At 40.6% G+C, this 15959-nt stretch overlaps 1 protein-coding gene across 1 annotated transcript; it reads left to right on the forward strand.

Moving 5' to 3' along the window:
- The first annotated feature begins 872 nt into the window (after positions 1-872).
- On the forward strand, positions 873-2730 carry LOC147437600 (uncharacterized). Its single transcript, XM_086487119.1, has one exon. The coding sequence runs from the start codon at positions 956-958 to the stop codon at positions 2399-2401; it is 1446 nt and encodes a 481-aa protein (XP_086343245.1). The 5' UTR covers positions 873-955; the 3' UTR covers positions 2402-2730.
- The last annotated feature ends 13229 nt before the right edge of the window (positions 2731-15959 follow it).

A 15959-nucleotide genomic window follows, 5' to 3' on the forward strand; every position in this document is an offset into this window, starting at 1 on the left:
CGAACATCTATCTGGACCAATACCTCTAGCTTGGACCTTCACACCAACCGGCAAGGCTCCCCAAAGTACCTTCCATAGAAATACCTTGATCCCAACATGTCATTGTGGGCACCAAATGTTTTTTACAATTGTCACCCATCTTGATTCTGGCCATTGCTTGTGCCACTACTTGTTCAAGGGGGAGAACCAATCCAGCGAGACCATGAAGGTGTTGTACAGGTCCTTGGTATGTGGTTTTTGAAAGTGCATGTCTGTGGGCCACCGCCATGCTTTCCTATTGAACCTAGACTCGCAAGTCAATAGGAAACATCTATCAAGCCGTTCTAAGACTCTATTTGCTAGTAATCTTTCAGTCCCATTTCACTTTATTATTATTTTACTATGTCCTAACGATTTCAAGAAATTCTGAATAAAGGCGAATCTTCAGGAGATGCCGGCAAAAGTGTCGAGAAAAAAATTCAAGAAAAAAATCGATTGATGCAAATGAAGGCGGAGAGGTGGACAGCAAGTGAGGAAACCGGCTAAAGTGAGTTTTGAGGTGGCAAGCAAGGAAACGGGCTGTGTGCGTAGAAGCTGCTGTAGAAGAGAACTGCAAAATATTTTTTTACATATACCGTGAACACCCGTTCAGCAACGAGTTCCCTTGGGTGGGTGAGGTGGTTACCGTGATGGTCTCTGGTTGCATCAGCCAAGTTCGATCCCTGCTCATGGATTTTTGACTGCCCACGCAAGGGTTGGTCCAGGGAGGACAGGAGCGGAATCTATAAAGATTCCACCCAATAAAATCAAGAACCTACCAGTACCGGCCATAGCTGTCCCGGGGTAGACATTAGCCTACATATGAAAATTTGCACGAGTGAATATGCATAAAAAATCTGCGGTGTGGACGCACTTGTCATATAGGGGGAAAAGCAAGCTGTAGTGGGTTCTGCAAGGGCCTCAGCGCGCAGGTCTCATGGAGGAGGAGAAGATGAGGGGAGTTGCCTCCTTCGGCGACTTTTCCCTCCCTACGGATCTAGCACTAGACATACTCGTGCGTATTCCATTAGGCCGGCAGCTCTTTTGCCTACGCCTTGTCTGCCCTTCTTGGAACGATCTGCTCCGATCTCCCCGTTTTCTCCAGTTTTGGTCCCAACGATATCGCAGGTCTTGCTGCTTTGTCATGGTGCCCCCTCCATCATCATATCCGCCCGCTCGTATGGATGTCCCCTGGAGGCCACTTCTGCCATCTCTGCTGCAGGATCCTTTGAAGACTCATTTGGCAGCTTATTTCATCGAAGATTTCCGCATCAGCAATTGTGGCTATTGGTTTGAGTTGCCATTGCAGTGGTTCAATCGTGGACAGAGCTACGACGTCGAGGATCCTGATGATTATTGTGTTCGAGCATTGGCCGGATCAGGCAGTGCTGGCATTGTGTTGGACATACTCTACCCTCCCGACAAGTGCCCCTCAAAACCACTACCGTTCCCTATCATTCGAACCCTTGATTTCCTTGCAGGAACATACAGGTACTTGCCATCTCCCCCATCTTCAAAGGTTGTCCTCTCTTCCTTTTGTCTAGAGCACCCATATTTCAAGGCAAGGAGAATACCTTGGCGTAAAGCTTATACACACTTGGAAAATGACAATAAAGAGCCTGTTCACCTGTTGCCTAATTATGAAGACAGTGGACACTATTATGTGGTGATACACAAGAGAATGGATAAGTCTTTGCTTGTATATGACTCCAAGCACCCTGCAACATGGAAAATGGTCGGTTGTCTTCCTGATGCCACTTCTGGTATCGATCTACCGCGTCGTCCATCAGAGTCATTTGTGAATAAGGACATATTCAAGGGTGATTTCTTTCTTCTGCTTCATTCGGTGAATGCTCTGTTTGCGTATTGCGTAGAAATGGATGAGTGGCTTAGTATAGAAGTAAAGTTTCCAACACCATCCATGCGGGGTGACTCCCCCACTGTCTCAAAAATTGAAGGGGGAAGGATTTTAATGGCTATGTGTCTCCTCATTGAAGAAACAGGGGATCCTGTCTTTATCATTAAGCGAACAATTTGTGGCTTTGGTGTGTGGGAGTTAGAGCAAGATGCAATAAGTATGGGCGGCTATAAATGGGTAGAAGTAGCAAGAGCTCCTCCAACATTCACAGAGGTGCTGCATACTGACATTTTCTATTTGACTTTCAAGCCGCATTTTATTTACACTAGCACATTGATTTGCATGACTTCTGCTATTCATAGCAAGAAAGCGCAAAATTATATGGATATCCAAGGAAGATGCATGCCCCCACTTGTCTATAATTTGGCAACCGATTCATGGTTCTACATTCCCCCCTTCAAGGGGGCACTAGATTTTGTGGGTCTTCTCTCCTTTTTACCGACTTCAAGAGGGTTGTTGCTTTGATGTTTCAAGGACGCAGAAGATTCTTGGTTTCGTACGATCTAGTACGATTCCTCACTTGATTCAAAAGAAGCTTCGGACAGATGCTCACAATAATTCTCACATTATGACTTACCTCAACATCATGAGCTTTCCCTGCCCCCAATCGTACGTAGCTAGGTATGTCGTGTCTCCTGAAGAGAAGCTCATGATGTTATGTATTGTATGAAAAACACCGAAAAAGGCTCCCTTTTCCTACATGAGAAAATTTCTAAATCTTCTTGTGATTAGGATTTGTGATGGACTCTTTATCTTTCACACAAGAATTGATAGGAGGTGTGGTTGATTAAAACTTGATTTTGTCGATTTTGATGTGTTGACTGAACATCCTTTTGCTTATCATGTAAATGCTACTAGGTAGAGTGCAGGACAACTTTCAATGGTATGTTGTGAGCTAGAGCATGTCCCATGTGTATTGTCAAGAAACTTCTCCCAGTGGAGGCATCGTGGATTTTTTTTGGTGCCTTTCTCTCAGTTGTTTGATAAGTTCTTCATTGTATGGTTCCTTGTTAAGGTCTTGGACTAGTTTAAAGAATGTATACAATGCTTCTTGACTTTTCACCTCTTCGCTTAAAGATGTGAAGTTTGGGGTAACTTCAACATTTTGAGTTATTTTGATCCCACTTAATGTTTTAGCTTGGTGACCCTCCCTGTCTTTTGTTATTTAGCTCTCTTCTGTTGTTTTAAGGTGATGATCTATGCAAACCTGCACCTACCCTTGGGCACTGACGACGTGAGTAGGGATGTCATAGCTGTTGTCCAAGCTATGCATGATAAAGGTGATAATCTTATTCTCCTTGTGTGGACAAGCAGCGAAGTTGAGGTCATATATTGTCAAGTTTGGATCTTTGCTCTTTGTAGGTTTGTAGTAGTATTCATTCAATTTTGTATTTAGCTTGTGTGAGTTGTCTGAAGTTTGATTTTAAGATTACGTTTTTAAGATGTCTTATCCTTTTTTATTTAATGTTGAGTACTTGTTTTAAGCCAAGTAAGTTGCGTCAACTTATTTTGTGCATGCACATTTTTAAGTTAATAATGTTTTGTTTTATCTAGTTTTGTTTCGTAGCGGATAAAGTGCGGATAAAGTGATTTAGTTAGTTAGTTTGTTTGTTTTCTTTTTTCGTTTCTTTTCTTGTGTCCCTTACGTTTACAATTTATGAGTGCTTTATTCCCTCTTATCATTTGTGAGTTCAAGTATATCTTATTCTTCTTGCTTGGACAAGAAATTATCTTTAATTCAAGTCTTTGTTAGTATCTATCATTTTGCTTTTAACAAGATAAGTTGAAATTTGTTGTGGTTTGCATCTTTGATTCTGTAAACCACACGTCTACACTTTTCTGACCTTGTGAAGGAATTATGATGGTTTGCTTATAGATTAGAGATGATTATTGTCAAAGGTGGTAGCGGAAGATGCAATGAAGACAAGACAACGCAAGCTCTCACATGCACATTTACAATTGAAAACACCATAAACCTCCTCGTACCAGGTGTGAGAGACAGTCGTGTAGCTGTCTTGATGAGTGTGGCCATCCACCAACACCACCCTGATTTGCTCATGTGTGGCTTTGCAATCGATGAGCGGAAACTGGGGAGGAGGTCCGCTTAACCTCTCTGCTACTGCATTTCTCTTAAGAGCAGCCTGGGCCTCATTGCTTCAGCAACATTTTTCCAAATAGCGATCATCATCCCTCAACAATTCGTTGCTCTGCACTTGTGATGAGCACTGCTGCAACATCCGTTGCCATTAATTATCAAAGGAAGCAATTAACTAGAAACTATCTATCCCACATTGCAGCTTGTGTGTGTTTGTTTTGTGGCTTTGAAGACTCTGGCATGTTCGACTTTTCGAGTCGAGTCTAGACTCCATGCATAAACTTGAGAGAGTGAGAGAGAGAGAGAGAGAGAGAGAGAGAGAGACTACCCTCCCACAAGTCAAAGCACAACGTGTCGGGCGGCCAGTCTCCAACCACAAAAGGATTCTCAGGAATCTTCCATAGCTGGCTGGCATTCTTGAGCACAACTGCTCCGGCCAAAAGTCCTTTTTTCTAAAGAGATCCGCTCTGATTGGATATGAAGCAGACATTGGCTATGGCTAGAACAGGAGGCGTGGGCTACACTGGCCAACCAGCCAATTGCCGGCCAAAAAGGGAGAGGCATACGTAAGCTATCGCACCTGCAGGATTTGTTTTGGCTGGCCAGCTACACTAGTTTTGCTCGTGCTAAGATAGAGCGATGAGGATTGAAGTCAAGCAGGTGCAGGTGCCCACGAGGGTCCGTGGGAAGCGCAAACGTTGGCCTCGTCTGCTGTCAAAAAGCAGATAGACCTAGCACAACCAAGGGCACGGCCAACCAGCCAGAAGCAGGTTGGAGAAAATGGCCTCACGGTGATGGCAGAAATCTTGAGCACAACAAGAGGACCGGTCGGAAGATCAAAGGTGCAGAACGTGCTAGCTACATGAGAAACAAGCGGTAAGATCAAGCAAAGCAGAAAGCGAGTTGGCTAGGAAAGGTGAGACTTGAGCTACACCGGCCAGCCAGCCATGCTCCAACCATGAAAAGTGCTTGCCACGTTAGCACACGAGCGTGCACACCTCACTTGGCTAGTTGGCTGGAGTAGTTGTGCTCGTGCCTAGCACATGGAACTGGTGTGGCTAGCCAACTAGCAAGGAGAAGAAGGAAGGTAGCTAGCTGCCATCGAGTGAATCTTGAGCTCAATAGGGCTGCGTGCCGGAGGATCGAAGGTCCAAAAAATGCCACCTAGGAGAGGAGGATGTGGGAAGAAAGCCTTTCGAGGAGGCTGAGCCTTGGTCTACATTGGCCAACCAGCCATGTTCCGACCACGAAAAGTGTTCGCCATATCAATGCACGCACCTGCAGACCTCCTTTTAGCCGGCTGGCTCGAGCCTATCTACTCATGCTAAGAGAGGAGGAGAAAAACGAAGAAAGAAAAAGCATGTGTGAGATAGCCCGGATTATTGATATACTGCAGCAGCTCAATATTGTTGGCGATGGCACTTTTGCAGAGTTGAGAAACCTTCTGCTTGGGTTTCTCTCCAGATTGCTGATGTAACCCTCTACCCTTTTGTTGATGTAAACCTCTATCCAATTTAGGTTGGGTTTAGACTGCTCAAAGAAGGAAATCACCTCTTCCACTCAGAATTCAGGAAGACAATCCTCCTCTCTATATGGCACGCCGTTAAATGGAGGGGCTCGCCAGGGCTGTTGGATTGTGGAGCAGGTAAATTTGGGTGTGGAAAAGGGGGCAAGGGAAAAATCAATGCGCCGTTGAAAGCTTTGCAAGGGAATATCGATGAGGAATGCCGAGGATGCACAGGGAGAGGTGAGAGTCAGGTCTATGCCAGAGCATCAATGCCACACCATAGCTCGCGAATGTGGTGCCCGGATGCTAGTGCCATAGTCTCGCTCCCTCGCCATAGCTTTGAGCTGCCTGCAGAGCGCTTTTCCACTTCATTAAGCATAGGTACGCCACTGGCAGAATAGCCCAAATTTACCAACTTGCACATCCTCTATTCCCTCCTACGGCTCGCCGCTCTTGCTTCCTTACACTCCTGTTAGCACCAAGCTAACTCGGATACCATTTTTGGAGCTCTCATTGTAAAAACACTTATTATTTTGATAAATTGGGAATATTGTAACTCCTATTTTACGGATAAACTTTGTTATTGATGAGCCGGGGCTATAACCTTCCAGATTGTATCAACCTGTCTTTACCCATCTTTAGTTAGAGCTCTTAGATTATTAGTTTTGACCACCAAAAACTTTGGCTAAGATATAAAAGCCAATTTTTGTAAGTTCTTTTTAGGTTTTGGATAATGAATTACACATCGTGAGCTAACGGCGCTCACTTATTTCCTTCTCGCGCTTCCTACTCCCATTAGAAAATTTTGGAGGTCTTTTGGAGGGTCTTTTAGTAGAGAGAGAAAAAGGAGCTCCTCCAATGAGAGAAGGGCCAACGTTACGTAAAAAAATAGGCTCATATTAACAAAAATATGAAAAATGTATCCCCTACTCATTCAATAAGCCAACGATCCTTGAAAACGGTCACCTTTTCATTAAATGCAATTGTGTTTTTCATGAGGTTGACGCCGCTCATTCAATGTGGCTTTCTACATTATTGAATTAAAAAAAATACAAAACTAATAGATAATGTCAAAATTTGAAGATTTGGATACTTTGAATGTGTTCAGAAAATGTCAAAAAACCCCTAAAAGGAGGTTTTAACCGAATGGTGCACAGAGGGCAATCCAAATTCTTGTGAAATGTCTTCTGCGTGTCATTCAGCTACTTCTTCCTTTTATATATATGTATATCTATGTATGTATGTATATATGGTGCCTATGTATGTATGTATGTATATATGGTGCCCCTCGCACGTCGTTTGGCTAAAACCCCCTTTTATGGGTTTTTGGCCATTTTGTCCCTCTCCTGGTGTCAGAATAGGGCAAGTAGATAGTCAATTTTTAGGTATTTGGGTGTTTTGGATGCATTGGCAGTGCCCAAATATTCAAATTCTAACAATTTTGTTTTTTTTTTTAAATTTCAATGATGTAGAAAACCGGATTGAATGAGCGGCGTCGACCTCCTGAAAAAGACAATCACATTTAATGAAAAGGTGACAGTTTTCAAAAAATGCCAGAAAGTTAGGTTTTACTTTTCAAAGTATCTATCTGTCCTTTTGGACGTACTCATTAAGTGCAAAGGCATTTTAAGAAGATTTTCTAGAGAGAGAAATAGAATTTCTTAGAAGGCCCTCCAAATGACCTCCAAAATCTTCTAATGCTCCCCGGTTGTCACATTGCAGTCGCGTCTGTTGCGTTGCAACCGTAGGTAAGAGCTCTACGCATTGATGTAAGCATTTTATAGTTCGTAGTTGTTGGCGTGGCTGACCCACGGACTAATTTCATCATAAGTAGGAATTTACACTTCAAAATAAAAAAGAAGGTATAGGCGGGGTATTTGGGGCATCATTGCTAAGCATTTAGATGCATTTTAGGTCGAAAACGACTATGCTAAAAATCCACTACTGTTAATAATTGCGATTTTTGCACTTGATTCAAAGTGGGATTTGAGACTATAAGCATGTGTGATTAAGGTGTTATAAACATCTCCTAGAAGATTCGTTATGTTTGGATGTCGTTTGATGTTGCAATGTATGTGATTTGTTTGCCGATGAGAGATTGGCTTTTGGTTATTTAGATGCGAGTTGTTTGTTGTTTTTCAAGATATTAACAACCTCTTGTAGCCTCTATGCACTAGTCGAGTAAGCTTCGTCCCATGGATTGACAATTTAATCATGGTTCTCGCTAAATCTATAATAAGATAAGAGTGAGATTAGACACCCGTCCCACATTTGGCGCTGTTTTTGGGGATCAAAGAGACGTAAACTAGGAAAAAACACGAGCGTTTTGTGAAGTTATCCTTTAACTTTCTCTAGGATCTCCTAGAGTCAAAACTTTTTTTTAGAACCGCATAGCTTAAGATTGTCGTCTTTTGCTGTGTAGAGGTAGCTTGGAAGTAATCGTACTTGCTAAGTGCCTTTAGAATTATAGGATTGTAGAATTAGATTAGAATTTTGGAAATGATTGATAGACGAGACAAATCTTAAGATCAATGCTCAGAAAACCATAAAAAATAAGAAAACGAGTGTTTGTGGACACTTTCCACAACCTCATTGCATTAGAACGTAAGAGTAGGGTAATTAGGATCCGAGGTGGATTTCAGAACATTTCTCTCTCCGAAAGAATCAATTGTGAGTTGTTATTTGAAGTTCCAGAATTTCAGTTCTACATCTAGAAGTAGCACGAAAATATTCCAAACCACTCAATCCGACCGAAGAGTATGCCTAAAGTTGTATGAACTAGTGGGTAAGCTTGTTGGAATTAGGGTTGCAAAGAAACACACAGCTTGGAGAAGACGAAGGAAGCTCAAGGCACACAATAGAGAGTGTATTACTTAGTGTGCAATAGAAAGATAGATAGCCCTAGAGTGATGGACGTATATACAATGCATGGGGGAAAAACCTCTTAAAGAGGGAAAAAATGCCCTGACGGTCCTAGTGTGTTCACATCACTACCACGTGTATATGGTACGAATCCCCCTGGAGTGATGCGGTGAATGAGAGCTGGCACATGAGTAAAGGGAAGTGCCATGCCCTGAGGACATGATCAGTCCACAAAGGTGAGTAAGCCCAAAGTTTTGCGGAAAGCTTCGAGCTTCTCACGAGACAATGCCTTTGTTAAAACATCTGCAAGGTTGTCTTGTGTTGGCACATAAGCCAAGCTTATCTCTCCTGCTAAGACCCTCTCCCTGACATAGTGGTAATGCACCTCAATGTGCTTTGTGCGAGCATGAAAAACTGGGTGCTTTGCAATTGCCAATGTGCTCTGACTGTCAATGTAGATAGTGTTGGCACTGTCCTATCCAACACCCAAATTAGCCATAAGGCGTCTGAGCCATACACACTCAACCGTAGCTGTAAAGACAGCCCTGTACTCAGCCTCACCGCTCAAAGTGGCCACAGTAGATTGCTTCTTGCTCAACCATGATATACATGAACTGCCAAGCATGAAACAAAAACCACTTGTGGACACTTGTGTGTCAAAACAACCAGCCCAATTTGAGTCTGAAAAAGCATGTAAGTCTGGCAACAATGATCTCCCTTGGGATAAAACAAGCCAAGATGTAAAGTTCCATGGAGGTAGCAAAAAATTCTCTTGACAGCCTGCCAATGCTTAGACCCTGGGCTATGCATAAATCTGCTGACCTGTGAGACTGCAAACTAAATATCCGGCCTCGTGTTGCATACATAAATGAGGCATCTAACAACAGTTTGGTAAAGAGTGACATCAGCAAGATCACCAACATCATGTAGACTCAACTTCAAACTTGTTTTCATAGGAGTGGCAATAGGTTTTCAATCCTCAAGTCCAAACTTACATAGCAATATCTCTATGCAACTTTTTGACACAAGGCAATACCATCATCACACTCCTTAAACTGTATACCCAAGTAATGATGCAACATTCCCAAATGTTTCATCTTAAAAGTAGCATTCAAATCAGCCTTGAATTCAGAAATATGTCTCTCATTTGGTCCAATAATCAACAAATGATCTACATAAAGAACCACAATGAGAAGTACATCACCCTCATGCTTTACATACAGTGTGCTTTCTGTTGGACTGTTACAAAAGCCTTGTTTGAACAAATGAGTGTTAGCTTTCTCATACCAAGCATGAGGAGATTGCTTCAACCCATACAAAGCCTTCTTACATCTGCACACTTTGTCCTCTTGTCCTTTCTTAACAAAACGGCGAGGCTGCATTACATAAACTTCCTCAAATATGTCACCATTTAAGAAAGCAGTAACAATGTCTGATTGATGGACATCCCAACCAAAATGAGCTGCCAATGCACATAGAAAACGCACAGTAGTCATACGACAAGTGGGAGAAAAAGTCTCTTCATAATCTATGCCTTTTTGTTGTGCATAACCCTTTGCAACAAGTCAAGCCTTATGGCGATCAATCTCACCATCCGGCTTGCGTTTCAACTTGTAAACCCACTTCGTACCAATGGCTTTTTTTATAAAGGAGGCAATCATATAAAGTCCATGTGCCATTTTTTATAAGTGCATCATACTCTGATTGCATGGCATCCATCCAATTTTTTGAATTCTATGCTTCATCAAAAGACATCGGCTCCTCAACATCATGTAAGCTAGACACTCAAAGCATAACAATCTAATGCATAAGATGCATGGCGAGAGCCTGAACGAGTACGACTAGACAAAGGTGCATCCAATTTACTGTCATGCAATGTATGCACCAACCATTTTGTCATACCTCTAGCCTGCTCATTTTCATCCCTTTCCTCATCAAGTACATCATGTACATCTACATCAGTAATAGGCTGATCGGTAACATTTTCAGAAACCCCGATAGGCTGTACATTTGCCTCATTGGAATTTACATTCGAACGTCCACCACCGAAAGAGAGGCAACAAAGTGTCATAAATGTCCTCTGAGCTTACATTACTGTCTCTAGTACATGACAACAAGGACTGAATAGAATCTTCCACAAACACTACATCCCGTGAAACAAAATTATGCTTTGTTTGCGGATGATACAACATGTAACCTTTTCTTTCAGCACTATAACCAACAAAAATACATTTGATAGCCTTATCATCCAATTTTTTGTGATGTGTTTGTGGCACCAAAGCATATGCCAAACATCCAAAAACACGCATGTGCTCAATAGAAGGCTTTCTATCATGCCATGCTTCATATGGAGTAATAGACTGCAAAGCTTTTGTAGGACACCTTTTTAGTACATAAGTGGTACACATGATGGCCTCAAGCCAAAAATAATGTGGCAAAGCTTCACTTTTGACCATACATCGTGCCATTTCCGTAAGTAACCCGTTTTTCCTCTCAGCAACACCATTTTGCTGAGGTGTATAAGGCACTGTACATTGGTGTTTTATCCCATGACTAGCCAGAAATGCATTAAATTCATGAGACATATACTCCCCCCCTCGATCGGAACGGAGGGTGTCCATAGTACATTTCGACACATTTTCAGCCATAGCCATAAATTGTTTAAAGCACATAAAAACTTCGGACTTTGCTTTAAGCGAAAATACCCATGCATACCTGGAGTAATCATCACTGAAAGTCACGAAGTAAAAGTAATTGCCCAAGGACGGAGTTTGCATGGGTCCACAAACATCAGTATGCACAAGCTCTAACCTGCATGTGGTTCAAACTGAACCATCCTTTGGAAACTTCGAACGTTGCATCTTACCCAAAATACAGCCTTCGCAAACATGTTTGACAGGTGCTTCAAGAGGCAGCAAATAAGCAATCATATTAGATTTCTGCAAACGCAGTATAGATGACCAAAACGTGCATGCCAATGTTTTGCATCTGAAATAGCCCTTGAATCTACAATTGCATTTGCAAAATTTTGTCCATACTTGTCATACAAAGTGAGCTTATACAACCCACAACACAAAATCCCAGATGCAACAATTTCATCACCAAAACTGAGATCATGAATTGTACATCTATCATCCACAAATTTGACTACAAGTCCAACACTAGCAAGGGCAGATACAGACAAAAGATTCTTCTTAATCCCAGGCACATAAAGTGCATCAACAAGGGTGAAAGGAATGCCATTTGTAGCACTAAGGACAATCTTTCCAACTCCCTGAACCGGATAAGAGGCATTGTTGGCACAAGTGACTGAATTCCCATGAGGGATAGACTCAAGAGAGGTGAACAATTCACGATGTGAGATAATGTGATTTGTAGCACCACTATCAAAATACCACACATGTGAATCTACAACAATTGACATGCATGCATCACGGATAGCAGGATTGTAAGTGCACTCTGCACTAAAAGCCCATTCCGCATCAACATCAACATCACAGTCTCCTTTCACAGGAGACTCAACAATGGCTGCATTTGTAGTGGAACTAGCATTTGCAGTGGAACCACCCTCTTTCTTCTTAGCCTCTTTGGCCTTCAACTTAGGACACTGCTTGATCAAGTGATCATTAGCTTTACAATAATGGCAGCAAATCTTCTTTTTGTCCTTATCACCAGAATTTCTAGACAAAGTACTGCCAGCAGAAGCATTGGGAACAGAAGTTTTGCCACTCGCAGCAGAACCATAAGAAGTGGCTGCATTGATGTTACCACCCTTTCTTTGAGAAGCAATAAAAGCCTGTTCAACTACATGCTGTCTAGTCCTGTTTTTTCTGAAAAGTGACTCTTGCAACAGCAATGTGTATAATTCATCAAACTTGACAACTTCAAGATTTCCTTGGGTCATAAGTCTCCAAATACTAGCAAAAGTCTGGTAAGAATCTAGTAAGGCATGAAGGACAGTCTATACAAGGGAACTGTCTGAAATGACTTCACCCACAGAAATAAGTTGCTCATTGATATCCTTGACACCAGCAAGGAAAGTGACCATATCATCTTCCTCATGCATAATCTTTGACTCCAGCTCTTTACGTAGCAATGCAATTTTAGCCTCATTGCGACTTGCATAAAGACCAGCCAAAATATCCCAAGCCTGTTTTGCAGATTTTGCTGAACGAATGTGAGGAACAATTATGCGCTTCACAGACAACGCAATAAATGCATGAGCCTACACATCCTTTATATCCCAATGAGATTGTTCTACTATAGACAAAACAACTCTAATAGCAGCAATTCTTGAAGCAAGACCTGCAACATCCTCAACATCGCCTGTATCCTCAGAACCAGGACGTACATCAATGCCCTGCACAATATTCCAGACACCCTTTGACACAAGAATATGTTGCATCATGTAAGCCCACAAAGGGTAATTGTCCCCATCCAATTTGTCCTCCGCAGCAAACATCTTGAGCACATATGTGTTGTTGTCAGCCATGGTAAATGCTGCACCTGATGTGAAAACTGCCTGAAAAGAGGAGAAATGAAGCGGGAACAACACGTGCTATATAGCACAAACCGTAGAAGACTGTAAGGAATCTCTTATGCATAAAACAACACTGGCAAAAGTTTGGCACAAAATGACAAAATAGCTTGTGCAATATTGCATGTACAGTGAAAACGGAGGCTAAAATGAGTCCGAATCAGAAATCTGAGGAGACTAAGCTCTACGATCTTTCCCAAAAAGTTTATCAACCTGCGAATGCTTGCCAAAACTCACTAAAATCAGAGAAAATGAGCAGGCGTGTACTGGAGCTGCTGGCGACTAAGCCCGCGAGGATGCAACCTGCTCTGATACCAAATATTGAAATTAGGGTTGTAGAGAAACGCACACAGCTTGGGGAAGACAAAGAAAGCTCAAGGCACACAATAGAGAGTGTATTACTTAGTGTGCAATGGAAAGATAGATAGCCCTAGAGTGATGGACGTATATACAATGCACGGGGAAAAAAACCTCTTAAAGAGTGAAAAAATGCCTCGGCGGTCCTAGTGTGTTTACACACATCACTACCACATGTATATGGTAAGAAAGCTCAAGGACACATTGAGGTAAAAATTTCAAGAGTTTGCAAAAACTCAGATTATTTACTTTTTCTTGACATTATAGGCCAAATTAAGTTTTGACTTGATTCATAGGCTTAAATTAGCTCATGAAAATACTGTCCATTGAAAAAGTGCAAAAATGTGTTCATTATGGACATAAAGTAAATAATCACGATTATTTACTTTCAACTTAAAACTGACCAAGCTTGATACCAGTGACTCATTGCATGTGTACAAACAACTTTTGTAAAGGACCAAAGAATTTGTATCACCAAACTGACAAAAAACTGGGTAAAAAACTAAAGTTTGTACCGACTTTCGAGAACTTAAGTGTAAACTGGGAAATTTTTTGTCTAAACTCAATGAAACTTGATTCATAGGCTTATATTGATGTGATAGACATGTGTACATGATCACTTGACCAAAAAGATGCAAAAATTTGTCAGCTTAAATAATCGCGATTATTTACATCTGCCTCAATTTTCAACTTTTTTGACCAAGTTAGCATACCACTAGCTTTACCATGTTGAAATAAGCCCACAAACAAAATTTGGTAAGAATTGGATCATTGGATTGAAAATTGTGACCAAATTTCCAAAGTCAGTCCGCGGACACAAAATTGATGACCATTTGAACAAATCTTGTCCAAACTTGATGAAACTTGGCTAGGATGCTTAAGTTGAGGTGCTTAATACTAGTTCTGTAATTGGATACTTAAGTGTCCTGAGACACTAAAGTGTCCTGTTTTTCTACCAAGTTTTGGCAGTTTATTTGTCAAGCTAAAAAGAAGTTTTTAACACCTTGCTTCTACCATAGATTGGTTATGAGGAAAAGAAAACACTGGATTTTTCTACATATCAAAATACAATATGTATGGAGAGAATTCTGGTAAGTTCTAAGATGTAAAGTTTAGTGAGATTTCAAGTTGTTTTTTCAAAAAAATCATAAAATGATTATATCTTTTTGTAGAGATGGCCTTTTTTATGTTTATAAAAGCCAAGTGTTAGCACTTAGTGTTACAAAACAATGGAATGCACTTCAAAGATAAGTTTTCAAGTCACATGCAAGCTATAGACATAATTCCATACTTGAGCACGTGCTGAATAAGAGCATAATTTTGATCTTCCAAAGGTCGTCTCATTAAATTGGTACTATTCTAGTGCAATTTGACAACTATAAATGACTTTATATGTTGAAACCAAGAAACTACGTATTTTTTTGGCACCCTAACTCAATTAAATCTCGTTGCTTGAACTCTATCTTGAATTCTTTATCGTGCAAAAACTCTTGAAAAAATCTTGAGTTCTCCATAATAACATTGAAACCAAGGTTTTAGGCACCCCATTTGTGTATGTACCACATACTTTGATACATTTAGTTGATCTACATAGAAAGTTTGATATTATTTGAGGTTTTGAATGCTTATGTCTCAAGAATGAAAATATGAAAGTTTTCTCTTAAGCAATTTTGAATATTTAAAATGATCCAATAATTGTTGCATACCAAAGCCCTTCTACTTGCCACCTTGAGTGCTCAATGGAAAGGGCAAACAATGTATCACTTTCTAAAACTCTCAAGCACATCAGAAACATATTTCTCTTTGTATACAATGATATGCTTGAAATGACCATATCAAACACATGGAACTTTCCATTATCTTATATACTCCAAAGTCAATTTTTTTGCACATGAAACTTTCAATTATCTATAGCAAAATTGTGGAAGAGTCGCTTAAAATTTTCTACAAGGTCGCTTCATTTTTTCTTGAGCTTATAAAGACGATTTCTTCAAAGTGTCAATCACAGTCTTACGAGGATCAATTTCATGAGTATAGTTCTTGATCATGATAGATTCTAAAATGCAAGGTTATATTTTTAAAAGACCCTCTAGCTAACATATTTAAGCATATCAAGAGGGTTTTCTTAAATAAACCGTATAATGCAAGTAGCATTTAATTTAAATTTGTTAAAAAGGGACACTTAAAGTGTCCTGTTTTGGTACCAAACTAGTGTTAACAGATCTGTGTCAAGATTGAGACAAAAACTTGCAAAAAATTAGCTGAAGTAAATAATCACAATTATTTACACCCGCTTCAAAAATTGACAATCTTGCATATTTGAGTATACCACAAGGTCAAGCATATCAAGTAGACCATAGAAATCAATTTTGGTAAAATTTGGATCACAAAAGTGAGACTTAAGCCAGATTCTTGAAATCAAAGTCTGCGGACACGAAATAGTTGCTAAACTTGAATAGATCTTGTCCAAACTTAGTGAAACTTGTCCAAAGACCTTAACAGGGTGTATACTTGGCAAATCAACTCAAAAAGTGTAAACTTGAACTTATACAGTGTTAGACCAACATAATACAGGGCCATCGGGCAATTTTTGGTTCAATTGGATCCAAATTGGTAAATATTCACTCAATTTCTAGGTTGCATATTAATCCTTTGATTTTTTGCA

This window comes from Adiantum capillus-veneris, chromosome 17 (genome assembly GCF_014529385.1).
Source record: "Adiantum capillus-veneris isolate H3 chromosome 17, ASM1452938v2, whole genome shotgun sequence".
Lineage (NCBI taxonomy): Eukaryota > Viridiplantae > Streptophyta > Polypodiopsida > Polypodiales > Pteridaceae > Adiantum > Adiantum capillus-veneris.